Here is a 25,420-nt window from a genome sequence, read left to right on the forward strand (position 1 = left end):
ATGAAACATGCTGCTTTGTGCTGCAAGCTTGTTGGGCCTTGACCCACACTTGCCTCTGGTGAGCCAGTTTAATGTAGTGGCTAAGTGCACGGACTCTTATCTGGGAGAACCGGGTTCGATTCCCCACTCCTCCACTTGCAGCTGCTGGAATGGCCTTGGGTCAGCCATAGCTTTTGTAGTTGTCCTTGAAAAAGCAACTGCTGTAAGAGCTCTCTCAGCCCTACCTACCTCATAGGGTGTCTGTTGGGGTAGGGGGGAGGTAAAGGAGATTGCGACAGCTCTGAGGCTCTGAGATTCAGAGTATAGGACAGAATATAAATCCAATATCATCTTCTTCTCTGCTCAGAGGCAAAACTTCCACCCTGTATTTTGCCCACTAAGTATCAAAGAGCTCAACTTGCAAACTTCTGAAGTAAGCAGGATGGGAGGGAAGGTGGCCGCATCAGATCTCAGAAGCAGGGTCAGCCCTGGTTAGTGCTTGGAAGTCCAAGGAAGACTGAAGAGGAAAGGCCATGGCAAGCCACCTCTGCTTCTCACTAGTCTTGAAAGCCCCTTGCTGGGGTTGTCGTAAGTCAGCTGCGACCTGAAAGCACTTTACACACACACACACACACCACACACACACACAACTTAAGCAGGATACCATGAGTTGTAGATACATCAAATTTCATATTTCTAGCTAGTATCCAAGTGCGCCTTCATTCTGTGTCTCTATAAAACAAGTGACCTGTTTTAAGTTTCAAGCAATTATGGCATCTCTCGCCTTCTTGTATACACAAAGGTTTGATTTTCTAAGAGGTCTGGTCTGGAAATGCTCCCTCCTGCACAGTAAGCCATTCAATATTAAGTGCCTTTACATATACAAGAATGGCTTTCCACTGTCAATAAGTTATTTGACAAGGTCGGGGGGGGGGGGGGTTGGTCAGGCTTCACTGGTGTTACAGGAATTTTTAAGAAAAATATCTTCGCTTTGGAACTGCTATTGCTCATATAACTGAAATGGAACAATTTTCCCTTGTGACATACCTGTATAGAACGTTGTATTGTTATCATCCCGAAAAATCTCTTTTGTCTGTGAATCAAACCGAAGCCATAGTCCAATTGCGAGGACAGCTGTTCCGGCAAGCTGCAGAGAAGGGAAACAAAACAGGCTCTTCAATTGTATATTCTGCACAACTGATTTTACATGTGGCTTGCAAAACAATTTTGTTTAGCTTCCCCACCTGCAACTCAGATAGTACTGACTTTCAGCTTTATATTCAAGTGCACAGTGGTATTCAAACTTCCTTCCCCAGTAATCTTGGAATTAGAATTCCTCAGGGAAAGATTAGCAAAGGTACATGAGCTTCTTCGTACAGCGTGGTCTTTCCCAGCAATACATTGATGCTGAAAATGTTTTAGGATTCAGTTTCAGAAAACATGGGGCAGATCACCATGCAAGGCAAAGAAGTTACACAGGATATGTACCGGGATTCCTCAGCAGGCAAGTCAATGTAAGTAACGTTTTCAACCCCTCTGTCTTCAGGGAACCCTACTAGGCTATGACAGCATTATAACCCTAATTCTGACAATCCCAGGCAGGCTGAAGGCGTTAGAGCAGTGAGGGCCAAACTTGGTTAACATAAGAACCACATAGAATAAAATCAGATGTCCGAGAGCCACAAGGAAGGAAGGAAAGCAAATAGATGGGGAGGAAAGGAAAGGTCCCCTGTGCAAGCACCAGTCGTTTCCAACTCTGGGGTGACGTTGCTTTCACAACGTTTTCATGGCAGACTTTTTACGGGGTGGTTTGCCATTGCCCTGCCCTCCCCAGTCTTTTACACTTTCCCTTCAGCATGCTGGGTACTCATTTTACGGACCTCGGAAAGATGGAAGGCTGAGTCAACCTTGGGCCGGCTACCTGAACCAGCTTTTGCTGGGATAGAACTCAGGTCATGAGCAGAGTTCAGACCACAGTACTGCAGTACTGCTGCTTTACCACTCTGCAGGGAGGGAGAGGTGGAAAGAAAGCAATTTTAACTCTAAATGCATTTGCCAAGCCACCAGCTGGCTTGGCTTGGAGAAGTGATTTAAAGTGACAAATGCCTTCTCCAAGCCAGTTGATGGGGAGGTGGGGGCTTCGAGAGCCATACAAGATGTGTGAAAGAGCCACATGTGGCTCCCCAGCCACAGTTTGGCCACCCCTGCATTAGAGCATCAATTGAGGGGAAACAAGCTGGTTCAGGTAGCCGGCCCAAGGTTGACTCAGCCTTCCATCCTTCCGAGGTCGGTAAAATGAGTACCCAGCTTGCTGGGGGGAAAGTGTAAAAGACTGGGGAAGGCAATGGCAAACCACCCTGTAAAAAAGTCTGCCATGAAAATGTTGTGAAAGCAACATCACCCCAGAGTTGGAAACGACTGGTGCTTGCACAGGGGACCTTTCCTTTCCTAATCATTTGAACAGTTCCTCAACCTCCAAACAGCAACAGAGAGAACAAGGGTGTGTGTGGGGGAGGGAGAACCTACCAGGAATCATGGAGGAAGCGAAATCTTATTACCCCCTTGTGCTTCAACCTCCCTCCTCTGTTCCTTGACTACAATGCAAGCTGTACTTTGTTCCCTTGCCTACAAATCAAGATTAATCTATGGCTTAATAATATCAGGCATATCTTTGGAAGCATTATGTATAAAGCTCTATGAATAATATTCTACTAATGCACTTACTTAAGTCACTTTAATTGTATAAGAGCTAGATCCATGTCCAGCAGCACCAATAAGATTTCTAGGGTACGAACTTTGAAGAGTCAAAGCTTCCTTTATCAGATACAAGAACTTCTAATTGTATCTGATGAAGGGAACACTGATCCTCGAAACTTATACCACAAAAATTTTGCTGGTGCTGCTGGATTTGAATCTAGCTCCTCTCCTGCAGACCTCCCTCTGAAACTAATTTTAATTGCATTAAGGGATTTTAATAAATACTGGTTGGTTCTTCTATACTTATTTGCTCAATGTTCCTTTCATTTAATAAAAAATTGTCAGGACCTCAAAGCTGGTCCAGACTTTGTCAACTCCCAGGAGGCACCCACACGAGCAGCCCTAGGGCACACAGTGCTCTAGACAGACTTGCAGCCCAGCACCACCGCACAGCACTGCACCCCACCTCCTCCCTCCCCCCCATGCTGCCTCCTCTCTGCCCCACCATGTCCATTTCAACGCCAGGGAACCGCGGTCAAACACCGCCGTCCTTGGCTATCTAAAGGTGCCCCCCTGCCGATCAGCTGATTGGCGGGTAAAACCATGGTGCGCTCACTGTCAGTTCCCAGGGCAGGCCAGCAGCAGTGGGAAGGAGCTCGATGGGGAGGAGGCAGCGACGCGCTTTCAGGCTTTGCGCTCCTTCCCGCTGCTGCTGGCCTGCCCCAGGCAGTGACAGTGAGGACGCCATGGTTTTACCTGCCAATCAGCTGATCGGTGGGGGGATGTGCCTTTAGATAGCTGGGGAGAGTGACATTTGACCGCGGTTCCCTGGCACTGAACCAGACATGCTGGGGGAGGGACGAGAAGCTGAGGAGCAGGCAAACTAGGCATTTGCCTGGGGGGAGGCCGAATTTGGCACCCCCGCCCTGCTGGCACCCTAGGCAATCACCTAGTTTGCCTAGTGGGCGAGCCAGCCCTGGGCACTCGTGATTGGTAGCTGGCCTCCACCCCAACTCAATGATGCATCCAGGGCCTCAGAACTGCTACTAGAAAAGGAGGGAAGAGCAGAGGTTGATGGTTCCCCCCAGTGGGGAACCTGCTTCTACCCAGGAACTCCTGGCAGGATCTCAGCCTGACCCAGGAGAGCCAACAGGCTCCACAGCTGTGGACGTTGGGGAGGGGGAGCACCTATGGGGAGCAGGGAGTGGCATCCTGTTGGAATTCAGCAGGGAAGTCCAAACTGGGGAGAAAAAACGGGTGACAGATGCTAGACAGAGAGTGCAGCTGCACAGGGAGAGGAACCCATGACACTTAAGAGTCCCCAAGGAAAGGTTGTTCATGCATTAAGAGGAGGGTCACTGGAGTGGCAACCACATCCCCCCCTCAAGGTCTGAGGCTCTAGGAAAACCCCACGAAAGGACAAACAGATGCCCTGGAGCCTGAGCACCCTCCTGGTGGTCCCCCAAAGTCCCAGGTGCTGGCAGAAACCTTTCAAAATGTTGTGAACGAATCACCATCTCTCCATAAGTGTGGTATCAAGAGATAGTTAAAGTTGCAAAAGCCACTGATCTGTCTCCTGAAAGAGTGTTCCTATGACCTGACATTCCCTCAAAGAGTCAGGAAGCTCATTCTAGCTGAATCCATGACACATGGGGAAAGGCTGTCTTTGGGTCATGGCTCCACTGCACATCACATGTTTTGAATGCAGAAGGTCCCAATTTCAATCCCTAACATTTGCTAGTTTGAAAGAGATCTCCAAGAGGTGAACAGGGAAAGACCTCAGCTGGAGAGACGTGGTGAGCTGTTGCCAAAATATATTCCAGCCACCACATTCACCTGTGAGTTTTCATGACAGCTGAGTAACTGAAGTGGCAAGAATACCCAGTAAGGTACCTGTATGCAAACTGACTAACAAAGGGAACATTTGCGTAACCACTAGTGGGACACAAACAATGAAGCATTTCATTTGATATGTTGAACTTTTTTTTCCAGCTTGAAAATGCCTCTCTTGGGGTTTTTTTCACAGGTCACTCATCACTGCCACATTCTCTTGCAAGAATCTGAACTGTTTCCAGCAGTACAAAGAGCAAAGCAAATGCTCAGGAGGGAAGCCTGTTTTGCCGGTTTCTCAGATTTCAGGTCTCAAACACCATTCTCTGTGTTTCTCAGCCTTCAACTGGGAGGGGCAAGGGAGTGCCAAGTTCAAGCCCCCCTCCCTGCGCACTCCACTTTATTACTGGCCTGTGAAGGCGTTTTCAAGTTTTAAAGAAATACAAGAACAGGAGGTGCGCTATATGAAGGGAAAACGCACTGTGTTCCTACAGAAACCGGAACTCCAGCCTGTTTTCTTTTGGTTCCTGGCTCTTTCCAGTTCCTACTTCACTATTAAAATGTTAACTGCCTTATCAAGTCGAATGTGAAAATATGCTGGCACACCTTAACTCATAGTGCAATGTACATAAGACTTCTTTAGCAGTGTAGTACTGTTTGTCAGAGAACGGCTGCCTTCCAGGAGTAGGGACGCTGAATTTCTCTAAACACCATTAAGCAGTCGAACAAGCAGGATGTAATTGTACCCTCCTGTTCCCTGCACTTCTGTGGCATGAATTCCTCCTTCTGTGACTGACTGTGGTTAACCATTACTTCTTCCCCCAAGCCTGAGATGGATGGAGTGTAATGGCAGGGTCTCAGATAATTACTCTCAGCATTCCGCAATTAAGGATATCTCTGCCCATCAATCTCTAACATTGACATATGTATTTCCTTCATTATGTTTCCTCTGGAAATTTCCTCTGGAATGGAACCCAAACAAACGGTAACTATATAAACTGAGCTGATTATTCTTGTTTGGTACTTGTACCTGCTAAACTTCTTCCTTATGCTGTATGCTAATTTACCGCTCACCCTCTACCTACCGGTATATGTGTGGACTGGTAATTTCCATTTCAATGTACCTGAAGAAGTGTGTGCACAAAATAGCTTATACCTTGAATAAAACTTTGTTGGTCTTGAAGATGCCACTGGACTCAAACTTCATGCATATGCAGCAATGAGGAGGAGGAGAAGACTGCAGATTTATACCCTGCCCTTCTCTCTGAATCAGTGCCTCAGAGCAGTTTACAATCTCCTATATCTTCCTCCCCCACAACAGACACCCTGTGAGGTGGGTGGGGCTCAGAAGGCTCTCACAGCAGCTGCCCTTTCAAGGACAACCTCTGCCAGAGCTATGGCTGACCCAAGGCCATTCCAGCAGCTGTAAGTGGAGGAGTGGGAAATCAAACCCGGTTCTCCCAGATAAGAGTCCGCACACTTAACCACTACACCAAACAGGACTGCTGAGGTCAGAGCACCACCCTTCCTCCCCTCTGTAAGCCTGCTGGGGAGTGTCTGTCCTGTTGTGCCAAGTTCTAGACCAGGTCAAACAGGCAAGAACCTCTCATGCTGCTTCTGCCCAACCCAGAGCTCAGTAGGATATGAACTCTTTGCTTCCAATTGCTTTTTTTTTTTTTTTGCTAGAAGGAGATGGAAGGGATTGCTCACATGTCACACTAAGCTTCAGAACAAGCAGAAGCAGTGCCAGAGATTCTCACTGCTTCTGCTTGTTTTAAAGATCAGCAAAAGACAACTCCCTTCTCCCCCCACCCAAGACCCCCTAGTACCTACAGAGAACTTGGGATTAGCGCCAAGCACAGCTTGAGGACTTTCCAAACCAGACCTTGTGGGCCCCTGGAAACTGCTCAAAGGAGTTCTCTAGCTGCTGTACTCTGAACTCATTTACTCCACAATAGCTTTTCCTGTGCAGACATTTGAGGCGTGATCTATTGTAAACTGTACTGATTCTAAATACTTCCTTGTTTAAAAAGCGTTTAGAAGAATACTGAACTTCATGGGTTTTCTGCCGTCCTTCTATGCAAATACATATTTAAGGCTGCTTCAATGATAAAATGGACAATACACCCTGTACAAGCAGTCGACTCAGAAGAACTAGCAGGCAGCAACACATTTCCCCCCATATCCCCTATCCCACACTATTTCCTCTTGCTCTCCCCCAGGCAGTCTCTAGCGTCTTCCTCTCCCTCCCTCCGACCTCTATCTGGCTGCGGTTTTTCCTCTTTGCCTCCCCCTGGAACCCTCACTTTTCTTCTTTCCCACCCATCTACCATTTTCTGTTCCCCCCTCTTCAGCTTCTCAACCTTTGTTCTCCTTTTCCTCCCTTCATTTCATCTTTGCTCTTACCACCCCACCCCATCCTTTGACTGACAGGAACCAAAGCATGGAAACACTAGGATGTTGCTAGGCAACTTCAAATGGCCACTGACATCTCACAAGGCAGCATCACATGAGATCTCAGTGAACTTTCCTCCCTTAAAGCTACAGAGATTGTTTTCATCATTTGGGTATTCTTTGATACCCTGATGTATTTCTTAATTGAGATTTCATATTTTTCTGCAGAACTGGGGTTTCTAAACCCCCATTTGCCCTGGCCCCATTGTGTAGATTTTTTGACCTGCATTCTTCTAACTTTATTCCCATTAAGCACAACAGCCTGTTAGGCAAATCAAGAGCCAAAAAAAAAAAAAAGACAAATTTTATTAAGTTTTAAAATGCCCTCACATAATAAAGTTATCAGACCAGAATAATTTGATCTACACTTGTATGGCCCAGCTCAGAATTAGATATAATGACAACAGTGAATCACCAGAGAATCCAACAGCATGCAAAACCAATAGGCCGAACACAGGAATAACAAATTTTACTTGCTTCTTGAAGTAAATAGGTTTCAAGTGATGTTGGTGAGGGGCACTCCTAGGGAGTGGAGTTCCACATGGCAAGCTAGCTGCCAAGAGAGCTCAATCAAGAGCATATGAGTCGAGGTGCTCCTTGAGGTACTCTGGACCCAAGCCCATTAACAGCTTTAAAAAGATCAAAAACCTTTACTTACAGAATAGCTGCAACCCAGATATTCAGCATTTACTGTTAGAACAGGCAGTTATGAGAGGAGACAAAGGGACTTGGCTACCTCCTGTCACAAGGCCTTAGCCCTTCCATGGGAGGAAGGGGGGAAATGATCATACTGCCTTGCCACAGGGGTCAAAGTGATCCTATATTACAGCACAAAATGCTGGAAACCTGATAGCTCTCTCAATCATGGCATTAGCTACTAAGAAAGAAATCATGCCTCAAGGATAACTTTCTTCAGCAATGTAGGACAAAGAAGAGTAAAATTTGGAATTGGGATCCAAAATACCCCTTATTGAAAACATCAAAATCCCACATAAATGTAAATCGGGTCAAATCAACCCCACTGTTTTTAAGCATGTCACAGTTGGGAATCTGTAAAATCTGTAAAACTTGTTTGTTTTTAGCAAAGCAATCATTTTAACTGTTACAGTACTGAAATGTAACATAATAATAGTGCAATCTGGAAAAACAGGTAACAAAAACGTGATTTGTCTTATGGGCAGGCCTTGAATTCAGGAGGAGCTCACAGGAGCACAGCTCCTGAACCTTTTTGAGGGTTCCTCCTCCTACCTCCCAACCTTGTCCATTGAATAGTAGGTGCAGCTGCATAACAATTCCTGGATTAGGAGAGTGGGCAGCCAGCCAGCCACCAGGGACTTTGCCACACTCCCAGCAGCCCTCATTAACCCCTGAAGAAGCTCTATGCCACCCTTTCTCCACTTCTTATGTGATTTTGGGTGGTGGCTTTCTGGCCTTTTGACTGGGGGGGGGGGCAGCCAAGAAGACCCCCAGGTGAGCAAGCCAGCCCAAGTAGGCCTTGCTCATCTGAGGCTCTCCTTTCTTGCATAGGGTTGCTTTTGGCTTGTGGGGGCTGGAGAGGCATATGCTAATAAGTTATGCCAATGAGCAAACCCTACCACCTATTTTTCTACAAAACGACCCCTGCTTATAGGGAGTAGAATGTCTCCATTTTCCAAAATTGTAATGCAAATCAATTTGAGCTTTGATTCAGCACAACAAATGGCTAGAGGTCATCTAAAGAGGCCAAATGGCTCCATCACATCTGGAAAATGTGAGGATCAAAAGAGGCCTGTAAAACATGCCCTGGCTTCTCTTGCAGGGGGGATAGAATAACCCCACTTTCCAAAATTGCAATACAGTTAAATTTGAGCTTTTCTATGTGGCTAGAAACATAAGGGAAGCTTTGACAGAGCACCAACAGAGCATTTACCTGCTCCTACTATAGAACACAACAATTCAGGTTGCAAACACTGGTTTCCCTTGGGGTCATTTCAACCTCCCAACTACAAAAATGGTGTAAAACCTCAAAGTCAACAAATGTCTGCAGATATAATTATGGAGAGAAATTTTAGTTTTCACTATTTGCTCCACCTTCCTATAAAATGGAGATAATAGGTGTTGGTCCATCTATTTGTACATGGAAATAGTGCTAAAATCATTTTTCAGTATTTGTTGGGGTCATTAGGAACTCCAAATATGATCATGTACGGCACTTTCACTTTTAAGCCAAGTCTACTGGGGGCAGAATAGCCCTTCTTACCCCCCTTTGATAAACTTCAAATTTAAAAACAAAGGCGAGGGGGGGGGGAGGAAAGAGAGCAACTTCAGGGCACTGCAGTTCATTGGGGAGAAAGCATAACAGGAGCTTGGTGTCTGTAGAAAGCTTTAAATGGGTAAACCAATCCCACCCCCTCCCCATGACTTCATGGGTCAAATGCCTTGGACATTACAACAAAGTGAGTTATACTCTCACTGAATATAGTTATACATCCACAGTATTCTAATGTAGTTCTCTTTTAGACTAATGTATCAGAATAATTTTTGGAACTGACATACTCAAAATAGGGATATTGGCTGTTTATCTCATTACATATACTTAACCCATTTTCACTATATTTTATTGTATTCTTTTTTTCTTGTTTCTAAAGGTAAACGAGAATGATGTTTACATGTTAAATAGTAAATTAGGTGGACAAGAACATCACTATCCAATGTATTTCTCTTTTAGCTGTATTGACATACTCAAATAGGGATACTGGCTGTTTATCTCATTACATATACTAAATCCATCTTCCACTATATTTTAATGTATTTTTCTTCTAATGGCAAACAATATGTATGTTACATGTTAAAAGGTAAATCAGTTGGATGGGAAAAACTTCTGAGAAAGTAATGCCCTCTTGTTTATAATAGAGTGATTGACAGACATTCTCACATTTTGACATATTACTGTTTTATTGCTTTCTCATACTCATGCTACCCAGATCAAAGGTTTGCTCAAATTTGTTAATTTTACTATTCTGCCATTGGCTCTTAAATTTGTACCACTTTGCATTCTAAACCACTGCCTACCAGCTATATGTAACTCTGCTCACTGTACCTGATTCCTTGTCTGATAAAGTGTGCTTGGAGCAGACGAAAGCTTGCGTTCTGAATAAAACTTTCTTGGTCTTAAAGGTGAACTTGACTCCTACTTTGTTCTACAGCTTCAGACCAACACAGCTGCCCACTTGGCTCTATTTACTTGGACATTACAGTTCAAAAAGAATCTTAACAGCTCCAAAATGGCAGGCTGACCAGACCCCCTCTGTTATAGCATGACTGCTTGATAGTCTGTGTGGTACAGTCATCAGACTGCTAGACTTGGACCTGAGAGACCCAGGTTCAAATCCATGCTTTGCCATGATATTCTTCAGGTCTTCATCTATTTCAGAAGATTGCCATGAGAACAAATGTGTGTATGTGAGAGACAGAGAACCATGTATGCCACCTTGAGCACCTTGGAACAAAAGCAAGCAAAAAATGGACAGACAGAGGCTTGAGCATTATATGCTTCTGAATGACAACCTCACAAACAGCAACGCTCATATATGGGTAGGAAGAAGGCAGCTATAGAACCTTCCCCAGAGGCAGAATAGGAATGAACATTTAAGAGGGGCAGGTGGGAGGGGGACAACTAGGGAGCTGAAGCATTTGGCAGACTCCCAGTGACTCTGCTCTGAGGCTTTCTCATTTTTTTCTCAAGCAAAAACAACCTTGTGAAAGTGAAGGATTCTGCTACCACCATCGCCAGTAGAGGCATTTGTAAGGAATTGGCATAAGGGCTCCTCAACATTTCATAAGGAGAGAGAACACTGAGAGGTACCGTCAGCCATAGGCGGTCAGGAAAGTAGACGGGCAAAAAGGAAGATCAGATGTGTAAGAAAAGGGGAAAACAAACACTGGAAGAAACCTCACAGCAGAAGTGAAGTCATAGAGGAAGGAAGATGTGGCTTGAAAGGGTGCTTCCATTAAAGGTGCTGAAACACATGAAAGAAAAAACGGCTGGAGGCGGAGGTATGGGAAGGATTTTTGAACAACACAGCAAGATCCCAGGGAAGCTCATCACTGTAGTCGGTATCAGGACTTTGAAAGAACATCAGTGCTCAAACAGTCACCAAGATAAAACCTGATGCTCTTAGTTTAACCAACTATTCTGAAAAGTGTTAATTGATTCCCTTCATTTAAAAACATGGAAACTATTGTTACCAGCAATGTTCCCTCTACGCTGTAGAGTCTTGTGAGCAAAAATTCTACTTTGTGAGCTACTGGCATTCAAGTTGTGAGCTATTGGCATTCAAGTTGTGAACTACTGCATAACTGATTGTGCTCTGGGGCCATTTTTCCTGAGCTAAGATAAAAAAGTGTGAGCTGGAGGCTAAAAAACTGTGAGCTAGCTCACACTAACTCAGCTTAGAAGGAACACTGGTTACCAGTGTTTCTCATTTCTTATCTGTCAAACAACATTACAGCATAATACCCCAATGACACGGCAAGGTTCAAATTTATCTTGACAAATCAGCATCAAGGAGAAAAAGTCATATTGAGGACCCACCCACTTCGGACAAAGGGACGTGCTGGTTCTGAGGATACCTTTCTAAACTCAGAGAGGATGGAGGATGCTAATTTCCATTTGGTTTTCTGGCTGAACCACTGTGAATCTTTTTTTCGGAAGCTTACTGTGATGGGTATGAATGAAATAAATATTCCTTTTTCCTTGGCCAAAAAGAAAAGGCACAGAACACTGCTGTAGTCCCCACTTCACAAATATTTACAACAAATATTTCAGAGTCCATAGTCACCTCAAACAAAAATCTGGCTGCTGGGAAATAAAACCAGTGACTAAGTGATAAAAAGTACAATGTTTTACTGTAAATATTCCACTTGCCTTGCAAAGCTGAAGTCTGCCAGAGTGTTGTGGGTATCCACAAAGCTACTGTTGGAAAAAGGCTATGATGAAATGGAGAATAAGCAAACTCTAGAGATTTGAGACTAACTTTAGGGAAATGCCCTGCCTTTTAAAGGTATGCAGCTTTGAGTGCATTCAAGGATCTCCGGACTGCACTGAATGTTCATCTTTTAACTCTGTGAATTGTTTATATGTATTAGGACATGGGGATTATGATATGCCAGTCCCGCTGCCCTCCCATGCAATGTTTGTTCCCCTGAACAAGATAGCTCACGCTAACCTGATCTTGCCAGGTTTCAGAAGCTTCTTCAGTGTTTCTTCGACTTTATGTGATTGAAACAAGGTTGGCATGTGTTTTAGTAACAAGATGTGGGGATCTGACTAGGTCCCATGAGGGAAATGGCACTCTGCAATCAGGTAATGCAAAATATTCTCTTTCCAGGCTAGTCAAAAAATGCAGAGAAATCCAAATACCTCAAAGAATACTGAGAAAGTAGACAAACATTACAAAGGAGGGAAAAAAATGCAGAGAAATCCAGTGGTGCAGAGTTCTTGGGTATAGATCACAGCTCAATTAATAGTAGAGATGTCTTTAAAAAAACACACAGAGGGAATCACTCCCACCATCAAGCTGAAACAAAGACAGATATATAGCCAAATATGAAGCCACTATGATGGAGAGAACACACTTCCTCACCATGGAACCGTTGAGAAATCAGAATCTGATTAAGCTGCTCAAGGGGTAGAGAGCCCTAAACAAGAATGCATCATGCAAACTAAGTTACTGTATAGGAAGAACCTTCAACACATTCCAACAGTGCCAAAGGGATTTTCCTTCATAACCAGACATGGGTCCTGGGGATGTTTTTCTAACCTTGCTGAAAGACTGACATCAACAGGGAATGATGAAAGCTTGTTTGCCGCCTTCATCTGGGTGGGCCCATCTCCTCTCCTCCAAATAAAGACAACAGCAAACATCTTACTAAAACTTTCCGACGCATGGGGGAAGGGGGAAACCACAGCTAACTCTCATCTCTACACTATAATTTTGCCTGACTAACCAAGCATTGCCAGTCACATGGAAGGAGTGTACTGAAACTCAGCACAGCTTTCTCAGCAGTCCAGCCAGCACAGGCTCCATGCACTTAAAGTTAAGCCCAAGAGCTTAATACAACTGAAGAGAGTTTCCTATTTATTAGGGACCACTGGGATTTTTTAAAACAGCCATACCTGATAAACTGCCAGTATTCATCCTATCTTTTTTGGGTGGGGGATGAATTATTTTAAAGACCTAAGTGTGAGAGTTGTCACCTTCAAGATTTCACACTCCCTCCTTTCAGTTTCTACAAGACAAATCAGTGAGGCAGACTTCCACAGTATATGGAGGTCCAAGATTACTTTTGGTTCACAGAACGGAGCCATGGGGGCTGTAACTGAGGATGAGAGGCCTTTTACCTCTTTCTCTTTGCACTGTTTTCCCACTAAGTACCCCCATCCCAAGAGGGAAAGTCAGAGAGACTAAAGGAATGAGTACAGTCGAGTAAACTACTTGTACGTTACATACAAAAAGTTAGATAAGTTTGCTAAATAGAATGTCATTCAGACTAGAATGCTGAACTGAATTTAATAATATCTACATGATTTGTTTACAGAATTGGAGATGAATTTGTAAAGCTTTGGATCCAAATTTCTTTTTACTGAATAATAATCTTACCCTGTCTCTAGGACATATGCATGTAACACTGAAGTACTACTATTTATGTCTCTGCCAGGGCTTTTCTTGCAGAAAAAGCCCAGCTGGAACTCATTTACATATTAGGCCACACACCCCTGACATCAACCCAGGCGGAACTACATTCCTGTGCGTTCCTACTTTAAAAAAGCGCCTTTGTCTCTGCACTTCATATGCTGGGGTTTTTTTTGGGGGGGGGGGTTGCCTCCAAGTCACTGACTTATGGGTTTTCACAAGAGGTGTTCAGAAGTGATTTGTCCTTCCCTGCATTCCTTGAGGTCTCCTATCTAAATACTGACCATGGCCAACCCTGCTTAGCTTCCACGATCTGACAAACATATTGGAGAAACATATGGAGCAGAGGTCCATCAGTGGCTATTAGCCACAGCCTATTGTTGGAACTGTCTGTCTGAGGCAGTGATGCTCTGTATTGTTGGTGCTTGAGGGGGGCAACAATAGGAGGGCTTCTAGTGTCTTGGCCCCACTGATGGACCTCCTGATGGCACCTGGGTTTTTTGGCCACTCTGTGACACAGAGTGTTGGACTGGATGGGCCACTGGTCCTGATCCAATATGGCTTCTCTTGTGTTCTTACAAGACTGGGCTAGCCTGGTATCTTATACTAACAGGGAAATGGTCCTGAAGTCTTGCTTTTAAGTCAATGCAGAACATGCTATTGCAAAACGTGCACAGGGAAGGCAGAGAGAGATATTTGGGAAGTGGGTCCTAATAGTAGACTGACTAGTGGCTTAAGCAATGGATGGCCCTTTGTATAAAACATCCCTAGTCTGGAAGATGTCCATCTCCATCCAAAATGTGACTCTGCAGTTTTCTATTTTGGGCTGCAATACTGGAAAGCCCATCAAGTTCAATAAACAGTCCCAGATAAGCCTGCAGAGGATAAGGTTGTTAATAAAAATTATGAGTTTGTTTACAATAAAATATACAACTGCTTGAAAATTCATTTTAAACAACTGCAAACATAAGTATAAAAAAGAGAGGCAGAAGCAGAAAAAGTAAATCCTGTTCCATACCAGTAACAAATAATTAAAATCCATTATACAAAGAAATTAACCAAAAACATCAGTGCAAGGAGAGGGGACAACACAAAACAGAGACACCAGCCTACTGGAAAAACCTGGGCAAAAAGGACAATTTTAACTGCCACTGCATTGCCAGCAGATTCAGAGTAGTCTGTGGGCAGGAAAATGGAGGGCATGCCATAATTAGGGTGCCACAGCAGAAGGTCTTGTTCCTAGCAGTCACTCACCCTCCCATTTCAAGCAGGGGTACACATGCCAATTCCCAATTCTGATGGAACTAGCTAGAACAACCAGGATTAGGCAGGTTCACACAAGAGCCAGGAGATTCCTCTGTAGCCCCTGAATGGACTGCGACCTTAAATAATCATTTTCAACTGGGTCCTGAAACAAATGTCCAAAATCCCAAACAGTTGACAGTTGCAAACAGCTTTGCTGCTGGAGTTTTGAACTAAGTTTCAGGACTGTCTTTCCAAGGCAGGGCCATGTAGAAGACTTATTTGTAGTAATCAGGCATGGAGAACAGCAGCCAGATCTTGCTTCTCCTAGAAGGGCCATACCTGGTGAATCAAAACTGATTGAAGGTGCTGCACATGGCAGATGAAACCTAAATGTCCGTCTACAGAAACAGAATGCACGACAACCCCCAAGCTGTATGTGTTATCTTGCAAACCGACTACAAAGCAGTGCCTCAGCCTTATCTGATTTGAGCCTTTATGAGCACAGCCCTTCATTTAACCACCCGGTCAGCAAGAGAGAATGGTATATCTGTTTCCACCCCAGCCCTGATAAATGTCCTGTTCATGAGGAAGGAACAAAACAACTGGGCTTTCCCCCCACCTTTGCAAGTTAGGGTTGAGGCAAACTTGTTCCCACTAGCAGCCTTGGATACTGCATTTCCCATGGTTAAACGGTACAGCATTTACAAGGAAGTCTTGAACCGGAGCCAAAGAAATGCAGCCATTTTATGTAAGCAGCGATTCAGATGCCTGTTAGGTTGCCTATTTGTGCTCATGAGGCAGAGAACAGCTTCCTAACAAATCTCCCACGCATACGTGGCAACCACATTCTTCAGTAGAGCTTCTTTTTTGCCAAGGATTTTAAGAGTCAATAGCAAGTTAACAGATCAGTGGATACAGACACACAAAATTTTTCATTACAGCAGCAATCAACCATGTGTGTGGTAGCTGTTACATACAAGAAGAAGATATTGTGTAGAGACTAGGACTATGCTGGCAAAGATTTTTAAAGGATTGTGAGAACCTTAGTACTTATACAGAACCACTGTAGTGCTTGCTTCTTCTGCTGCTGCTGCTTTTTTTGCTATTAAGTCATAGGTGACTTATTGTGACTCCATAGGGATCAAGGGAAGAGATGCTCAGAGGTGGTTTGCCATTGCCTGCCTCTTCTATGTTCCTTGGAGGTCTCCCATCCACATACTAGCCAGGGTCAACTCTGCTTAGCCTCTAAGATGTGACAAGATTGGGTCGCCCAGCAGTCATAAATTTAATTATTGAATGTTAAAATTTCATAACATCGTTGTGGATTTTAATTGTCTGTTGTGGTTTCATGTTGTGAGAAGCCCTGAGCCTGCTTCAGCGGGGAGGGTGAGATATAAATCAAATCAAATAAAGTAAAGTAAAGTCAGCTTCCATGGCAGAGTGAGGATTCAAAGCTTGGTTTCCCAGATCTTCGCCCCAACACGCTATTCATTCCCTCCCCCAATTTTCCAGCTCTCCTGCTGTCATCTCAGGCCCCGGCTCCCTTGTTCTGACAAATTATGGCAGCTCAAGCAATTGCCTCCTCCACAGAAAGGGAGGGAGGTCTCAAAGTACGTTATGCACTCAGTAATCCCTAACTGAAGAAGCTTCTTCCAAATGAGACCTGCTCACCCTTTGCAGATACACTTTCAGGAGGTTTTTTTCCCCCCTCATTAAAAAGAATATCCCTCAGATTACCAGATAGAGGTGTGGGGTTTTTTTTCCAAACAGGGCAAGCAACACTGGAAATCCAATAAAAGGAAAAGGCTTCAAAAAGCTCAAGGTTTTTGTGCTTTGACTTGCAAACTATGATTCCTGCAATCTGAGAAACAAATGGGCATTGAATTTGGCTTCAGCAATTGCAATCTCTTTTTCATTTGTGCTAATTACACAATTCTTCTGCCCCAAGTTTTATTCTGCTTTTTGACAACCCTGCTTTATTATTTTTGCTCCTCCTCCTTTGGCAATCTCAAAACCTTAGCAGACCCTAGATCTCATAGTTCATATTGATCTGCTATCCATATTGATCCACTATCCAGAACCCATTCTCTTTATCCATACCTCCACCTTCATTTCAGAGTGGGCAAAAATATCACAGAGCTCCAGAACCTTCACCAGAAGAGAGGAGTTTGGAAGCCACAGCACAAGCCTTCAGGACATGCCATGGCTGCTGCTATTCCCTCTTCTATACTAGAGGTCTGTTTTCTCTTTGCAGCTGTCACCTTTCCCCACAGCCACTGTGAATGCACCTGCATATCCACTGGAACAACACAGAAGGACCAAAACAATTCACACAGCTTTGCTCTTGAACTGACTGGAGCAAGAGAAGTTTGCTTTTGCACACAACCAATCCTAGTTCACAGTAACAGGTAACCAATTCCTAATTGACACTTTAAACACTACAACAACTAACCAACCAACCAAGCTGTCAGCTCCTTCCATCCTACTCCTTCCAATATGCACTTTTAGCAATGCATTTACAGTCCACCCTCCAGTTACAGGGGTTACAATTCAATATGTATACTAATAAAAAGATGAACATTCTGTTAGACTCCACAGATTATTATTTTGAAACATTATCTCCAGACATCAAAACAGTCCCACAAAATAGTATCCGTGCTTCTGGATATGCCCCCCTTGCCCGGTTAAAGAGAACCCTAAATAAGAATGGCTTTCTACGAGCTCTGGCTGTTTAGATCTGGCACATGGATAGAACACCTGGACCAATTTTGCACTCACCTTACACCGCTCTCACATTTGTCTTCTCAGCGTGGCTTCCTTCTGATTTTCCACTATCTGCCCCGGGGCTGTAGCAAGGATCGGTTTTCGTGCAGCAAACAGAAACCGCTAAAAAACAGTTTCTGTTTGCTGTGTGAAAACGCTGATCCTTGCTGCAGCCCCTGGGCAGATAGTGGGAAATCGGAAGGAAGCCCCACTGAGAAGATGAATGTGAGAGCGGCGTGAGGTGAGTGCAAAATTAGTCCTGGTTTCAGTTTCAAAACCTGGTTAAAATGGAACCAGAGTTTGAGGTTGTAAACGTGATGAAGAACTATTGGTACGAAGTGGGGGAGTCTCCAGATTTTCAAAATATGGCTTGCCAGGTCTCACTATGGCACCTGTCCTATAGGATTATAAGCCTTTTATAGAGAAATTGGACAAATGCAGAAAAGAACCACAGGGGCTACTTCCTAATCATTTGAGGATGGCCAGATCACTCTATTTGTGAACATTCAGAGATGGTGGCACAGACACCACTAATGGCAAAAGAAGCTGGAATGCATGTTGCCCCTGGAAAATAGCACAGAGGCCTGTGAACCCAGGTTATGGCATTGAAAATATTGTGATTTTTATCCTGTTCTTCCTTCAAAGATCTCAAAGTAGCATACACCGCTCTTCTATTTTGTCCTCACAACAACCTTGCAAAGGATGGGAAGCTGAGAGAGTGACTGCTGAGGGGTTACCACGAAGACTTCTGGCAGAGCGGAATTCTAAACCACAGAGACCCCAGTCCTTGCCCAGTTATCACAACACCATCACAACGCTACATCCTGTCTATTTCTTTGCTGCTGTCTGCTCCCCTTGTCAGCAGACAGGAGGTGAAACGAAAGCAGACTGTGGTGGAGTGGGTTCCACATATAACGGCACTCTGAGGTTACCACAGAATCTCAGGGCAAATTCACGCCTCAGTTCTTGTGGTAGCCATTTCAGTCAGGAGGCACTGGGAGTTCCCCATTGAGAAGTTCACCCCCAGGTAAGAACATAAGAGAAGCCATGTTGGATCAGGCCAATGGCCCATCCAGTCCAACACTCTGTATCACACAGTGGCCAAAAATTTATATACACACACACTGTGGCTAATAGCCACTGATGGACCTCTGCTCCATATTTTTATCTAACCCCCTCTTGAAGCTGGCTATGCTTGTAGCTGCCACCACCTCCTCTGGCAGTGAATTCCACATGTTAATCACCCTTTGGGTGAAGAAGTACCTCCTTTTATCCGTTCTACCCCGACTGCTCAGCAATTTCATTGAATGCCCACGAGTTCTTGTATTGTGAGAAAGGGAGAAAAGTATTTCTTTCTCTACCTTCTCCATCCCATGCCTAATCTTGTAAACCTCTATCATGTCACCCCGCAGTCAACGTTTCTCCAAGCTAAAGAGCCCCAAGTGTTTTAACCTTTCTTCATAGGGAAAATGTTCCAAACTTGTAATCATTCTAGCTGCCCTTTTCTGCACTTTTTCCAATGCTATAATATCCTTCTTGAGGTGCGGTGACCAGAATTGCACACAGTATTCCAAATGAGACCACACCATCGATTTATACAGGGACATTATGATACTGGCTGATTTGTTTTCAATTCCCTTCCTAATAATACCCAGCATGGCGTTGGCCTTTTTTATTGCAATCGCACACTGTCTTGACATTTTCAGTGAGTTATCTACCACTACCCCAAGATCTCTCTCTTGGTCAGTCTCTGCCAGTTCACACCCCATCAACTTGTATTTGTAGCTGGGATTCTTGGCCCCAATGTGCATTACTTTGCACTTGGCCACATTGAACCTCATCTGTCACGTTGACGCCCACTCACCAAGCCTCAACAGATCCCTTTGGAGTGCCTCACAATCCTCTCTGGTTCTCACCACCCTGAACAATTTAGTGTCATCTGCAAACTTGGCCACTTCACTGCTCACTCCCAACTCTAAATCATTTATGAACAAGTTAAAGAGCATGGGACCCAGTACCGAGCCCTGCGGCACCCCACTGCTTACCATCCTCCACTGCGAAGACTGCCCATTTATACTGACTCTCTGCTTCCTATTACTCAGCCAGTTTTTGATCCACAAGAGGACCTGTCCTTTTACTCCATGACTCTCAAGTTTTCTAAGGAGCCTTTGATGAGGAACTTTATCAAAAGCTTTCTGGAAGTCAAGGTAAACAACATCTATTGGGTCTCCTTGTCCACATGTTTGTTCACCCCCTCAAAGAAATGTAACAGGTTAGTGAGGCAAGATCTTCCCTTACAGAACCCATGCTGAGTCTTCCTCAATAACTCGTGTTCATCAATGTGCCTACTCATTCTGCCCTTGATAATGGTTTCTACCAACTTTCCCGGTATTGAAGTCAGACTGACTGGCTTGTAGTTACCCGGATCTCCTCTGGAACCCTTTTTAAAGAGGGGGGTGACATTTGCTACCTTCCAGTCCTCAGAAACGGACGCAGATTTCAATGAAAGATTACATATTTTTGTCAAAAGATCCACAAGTTCAACTTTGAGTTCTTTCAGAACTCTTGGACGTATGCCATCTGGACCTGGTGACTTATTAGTTTTTAATTCGTCCATCAGTTGTAGGACCTCCTCTCTTGTCACCTCAATCTGGCTCAGGTCTTTCAACACCCCTTCCAATAGAAGTGGTCCCGGAGCAGGCAAACACCTCTCATCTTCCACAGTGAAGACGGAGGCAAAAAATTCATTTAGCTTCTCAGTCATTTCCCTATCCTCCTTCAGTAATCCTTTGACCCCTTGGTCATCCAAGGGCCCCACTGCCTCCCTGGCTGGTTTCCTGCTTCTAATATATTTGAAGAAATTTTTATTGTTGGTCTTTATGTTTTTTGCAATATGCTCCTCATAGTCTGGTGTATGTGGACCTAATCCACCTCAGATGTATGTGGACCTCAGGTGTATCCATGATCAGGTGTATGTGGACCTGATCCACCTCAACACTTGCGCACTCGGCAAGAGACTGCTTAATTCCTCTCTGCTCATACACTTTTTCCTGACCTTAAATGGCCTTGGGGAGCCACTGCTTGCCTACTGAGGAAGCTTAAACACAACAGAAAACAAGAACACCAACACCTTCTCTGGTTATGGTTGCCAACCTCCAGGTGATGGCTGGAGATTTCCTGGGATTACAATTGCTCTTTAAGTGACAGGGATCAGTTCAACTGTAGAAAACAGCTGCTTTGGAAGGTGGACTCTATGGCATTATACTCCATCAAAGTCCCTTCCTTCCTCAGACACCCCTGTCCTCAGGCTCCACCCGTCAAACTCCAGGTATTTCCCAACCCAGAGCTGGCAACCCTATAATGGGGCAAATGCTGCTTTCCTAGGGCCAATTTCAAGTCAGGAAAATGGCACGGGGAGATGCTTGTGTCCTTTCTCACAATATGGTCTAGTCTCAACTCAAACTGGGCCCTTGCGCAACTGGGAACTGAATTGCCAGCAAAAAATGCCAGGCCCACATCTAATCTAAAGGTCTTGTGTCAAGTACTAGGACTTTGTAACATGTGAATCAACCTTCAGTCTCAGCTGCTCCAAATGCAGATTTGTCTCAAAAAGATAAGTGAAGACATATGAGCAGAATCATTTAGGTAGATGATGTTCTCTGAATATCTGAACTATGCCACCTTAATATTATTCTACACCAGTCCACGCACATTTGGTACACTGAACTATCTGGCAAAGGAATTGCCTTTCAACTCACAGAAGAGAGCCTCCTGGGAGAAACCACCTTCCATCTAAGTATTACATGATCCATCTGCACACCTTCCCAGAAAAAGCAATAGACAGAGATTCACACACATATAAGATAATCACAGATGTGATTTTCACATAGCAATTTTGCAATATACTAAATTGGCAAGCAATCCTAACCTTCAAGTAAAGCCCACCACCCGCTTCACCAGCACACCTCTCTGAATTATTCTTCGTATGAAAAAATAGTTTTATTGTAGGAGTTCATCATCATCACTGCTACTAGGCATACCAAGGGAGGCCTTGAACAAGTGCCCCAGAAGTCCTGTTAGCCAACAAAAAGGATCTTACCAAGCAGAACGGCCTACTCCTAGGATCATTAGAAGTCATTCCTATCAAGTTCAATGGGTGGGATCCCACCATTTTTTCCACTTATTTTGACCCAGTTCCTTTCCTCATGGCTTCTGTCCATGTGGATCCTGAGATCCCTACCAAACTGGCCCCTTCCTTTTCTCACTTCCTATCGCCAGTGAGAAAAGCTGGCAGGATTCAGCACAATGGGACTTACTCCAGTGGTAGCAGGCACTGAATTACAGCCTAGTTTGCTTCAGACCATGGGTTACTGTCAAAGCAAAATGGCAAACCTATTCTCAGCATTCTTGCAAAATTAGTAATTTTTTTTACTGCCCATTGGTATTTGGGAGTAGGGTGGTGTACACTGCCATATCCCAGAGTTGAACAAACTGGCAAAGGTTGTGGATGTCTAAGTTTTTGGGTGATCCTCCTTCATAAAGCATTACATGGTCCCTTTCTGAGTTCACATCATGGAACCAGTTCTTCTGACAAAGGAGCCTGCAGAGAAAGGTAGACTGTCCAGAAGGCCACATGACTTGCATACGCAAGTCTTCACTCCTAAAGGTCATATTTATATCCTCCTAGTGGGCTTTCACTTGATTAGACTTTGCTTAGCACTATAATCTGAAAAGGTAATTATGTTTACACGAACAAGATGAGCCTCCTCCTAGGAGGAGGGTGTCCACTGTCAAGAAACGACAGCTGAAATGACAACCAGAGGCCCAGGTTGCATGTTTAGCAGTGTTATCTGACAGAAGAACAGTTCCAGCAGAGAGCAGACTTCTTGGGGACTGGAAATCTCTAACTATACCATTTTTTAAAGTGAAGGCTGAATCTTCCTGGCTTCAGAGTTTACCCTGGAGGCCTAAGCATGGTCTTTAAAAGAGCCCACATGTTTGGTGTAGTGGTTAAGTGTGCGGACTCTTATCTGGGAGAACCGGGTTTGATTCCCCACTCCTCCACTTGCACCTGCTAGCATGGCCTTGGGTCAGCCATAGCTCTGGCAGAGGTTGTCCTTGAAAGGGCAGCTGCTGTGAGAGTCCTCTCCAGCCCCACCCACCTCACAGGGTGTTTGTTGTGGGGGAGGAAGGTAAAGGAGATTGTGAGCTGCTCTGAGACTCTTCAGAGTGGAGGGCGGGATATAAATCCAATATCTTCTTCTTCAATATCTTCTTAATCTCTTGCAGAGTGAAACCATCAGAACAAAGTCTGAGTACGGAGCCACTTTTAAGATCAACAAAGTTTTATTCAAGATATAAACGTTTGTGCACATGTACACCTCCTACAGATATCCTACTGTGCATGCACATGAAAGCTTATACCTTGAATAAAACTCTGTTGGTCTTAAAGATGCCACTGGACTCAAACTTTGTCCTGCTGCTTCAGACCAACACAGCTATCCAACTGAATCTATCAAGAGTGGACTCAGGTACATTTTAAAGCTCCATGCATCTTGTCCACTGTACTGGAGTAGCTCTCTTGCAGAAGAATGGCATCTTTACTGGTCCTCGATTAAAGATCTGAATGATGAAAATGCAACCCCATCGATGCCTTTGCACTCAGGAAAGTATAGGGCTCCCACCATCACCAGACAAGCCACTGTGAAATTGGTCTTGCATTCTGGAGTATGGTGGTGGGATGTAGGGTGACCATAATGTCTGAAGGCCAGCCAGGGACACGTGAAGGGGGGAGGTAGGGGCGCGCGCGCCGCCGGAAACAGGAAGTGACGTCACTTCCGGTGACGTCATGCCACCACAGGAAACAGGAAGTGACATCACTTCCTGTGACATCATTTCCCCCAAATGACATCATTTCCCCCAAATGCCACGGCCGGAAACAGGAAGTGACTTCACAGCACTTCCTGTGACATCCCCAAAAATCCCCCAAATATCACCGCCGGAAACAATTTTGTTCTGAAATCCTGTATATACTTCATCAGTATATGGGATAAGGCACTTTCTCAACTGTGCTGCATAATGCAGCCTATTTATTTTGTCCTGTTTGCTCTGTTGGCTCTATCTGCGCCACCTTCATCACTTTCGGGGTGTGGATCCCCCAGTGGGGTGGTCTCGTGACTCCCTCCGCCAGCTGTTTCTGATAGCCCTGCGCCCCCTCTTTCATTTGATATGTGTCCCGTGCGGGTGCCACCCTCCCGCCGGGAGATGCCGCAAAATGAGCCCCCTTGAGGCTTATGGCGGCAGGGCTCGGGGGAAGCGAGCTAGACTGCTGTTCTTTTGAGGGGTTATAGAGTGTTTCGAGCCCGTCCCTGTGGCATCGGTCCCCTGGGCCTCCAGGGACCAGCGGAGGCCGCGGGGAAGCCTTCGCTGGCCGGCGCTGGTCCCCGAAGGCCTTCCAGAGGCTCTGGAAGGCCTTCCGGGACCAGCGCCGGGTGCCCCGCGGCCTCCCCGCGGCCTCTGCTGGTCCCTGGAGGCCCTCCAGAGTCTCTGGAGGGCTTCCAGCGACCAGCGGAGGCCACGGAGAGGCCTCCACCACTGCCGCCGGGCCCCGCGCGCAGGCGGGGAAGGCGGCGAGTGAGGGAGGGAGCGTCCCTGCGCCTGCGCAGGGGCCCTGCACAGGCGCAGGGACACTCCCTCCCTCACTCGCCGCCTTCCCCGCCGGCGCCCGCGGCCCACCGGCTCCGGGGCTGCCTAAACCGGGACCTTTAATGGTCCCGGTATAGGCAGCCCGGGAGCCGGGATTGGGTGGCCAGAACCGGGAATGTCCCGGGAGACCGGGACGGTCTGGCCACCCTAGTGGGATGTCTGGCCCTGGACACCTCTGAACAGCACTCAGTGTCTCTTCATCCAACAGTAAACTCTAAAAAAGGTGGTTTACCTATTACATCTTTGGTGCATAATGTCTGTTCAGAGTAACTGAAAACCTAAAATGTGCATTTTCTCTTCTCTTGGCCACAATATCAGAGTTAAAATTTTGTGCTAAGGGTATATTAGGCAAATAAAAAACCTTTTCGAGCTTCTTACTAAAATACAGCTGTTACAGATCAGGTTTAAAGGTAAAGGTAGTCCCCTGTGCAAGCACCAGTCGTTTCCGACTCTGGGGTGATGTCACATCATTACATTTTCACGGCAGACTTTTTTACGGGGTGGTTTGCCATTGCCTTCCCCAGTCATCTACACTTTACCCCCAGCAAAATGGGTACTCATTTTACCAACCTTGGAAGGATGGAAGGCTGAGTCAACCTTGAGCCAGCTACTTGAACCCAGCTTCCGCTGGGATCGTGAGCAGAGAGCTTGAACTGCAGTACTGCTGCTTTACCACTCTGTGCCATGGGGATCTTCTCAGATCAGGTTTAGGTGACCATTAAGGACAGAGGTGATGTCACAGTCTTCCACCTTCCTTTGGGGAAATCCAGTTATGGAGCTTGTCCTAGGAGATGCAGTCAGCTCATGTGGAACATCAAAAAACAGGTACTATCTGGATCCCATTCTCCTACAGCTGCAGACAGAAAAATGGGCTGAAAGGAGCAACTAATCTTCCCACTGGCAAATCCCCAATATGTTTCCCTGAAATTCCAGGAGCCACTAATTTAGGCAAATGGATACAATGGGTGGTGGGGGGAGGAATCTGAATGGCGGGTCTGTGGAAGTCCCAAATATAGTTGCTTGGAGAAGGTGACTGAATGGATGAGCTACTGAGCTACAGTCCAGACATGACT

At 45.3% G+C, this 25,420-nt stretch overlaps 1 protein-coding gene across 1 annotated transcript in view; it reads right to left on the reverse strand.

Moving 5' to 3' along the window:
• Positions 1–25,420, reverse strand: part of CD9 (CD9 molecule) — a 45,007-nt gene that overhangs the window by 14,537 nt on the left and 5,050 nt on the right. Inside the window, exon 2 of the mRNA XM_060254284.1 lies at positions 1,027–1,126. Within this exon, the coding sequence (XP_060110267.1) occupies positions 1,027–1,126 (100 nt within the window). The remainder of the gene's footprint in view (positions 1–1,026; positions 1,127–25,420) is intronic.

Source organism: Heteronotia binoei, chromosome 14 (assembly GCF_032191835.1).
Source record: "Heteronotia binoei isolate CCM8104 ecotype False Entrance Well chromosome 14, APGP_CSIRO_Hbin_v1, whole genome shotgun sequence".
Taxonomy (NCBI): domain Eukaryota; kingdom Metazoa; phylum Chordata; class Lepidosauria; order Squamata; family Gekkonidae; genus Heteronotia; species Heteronotia binoei.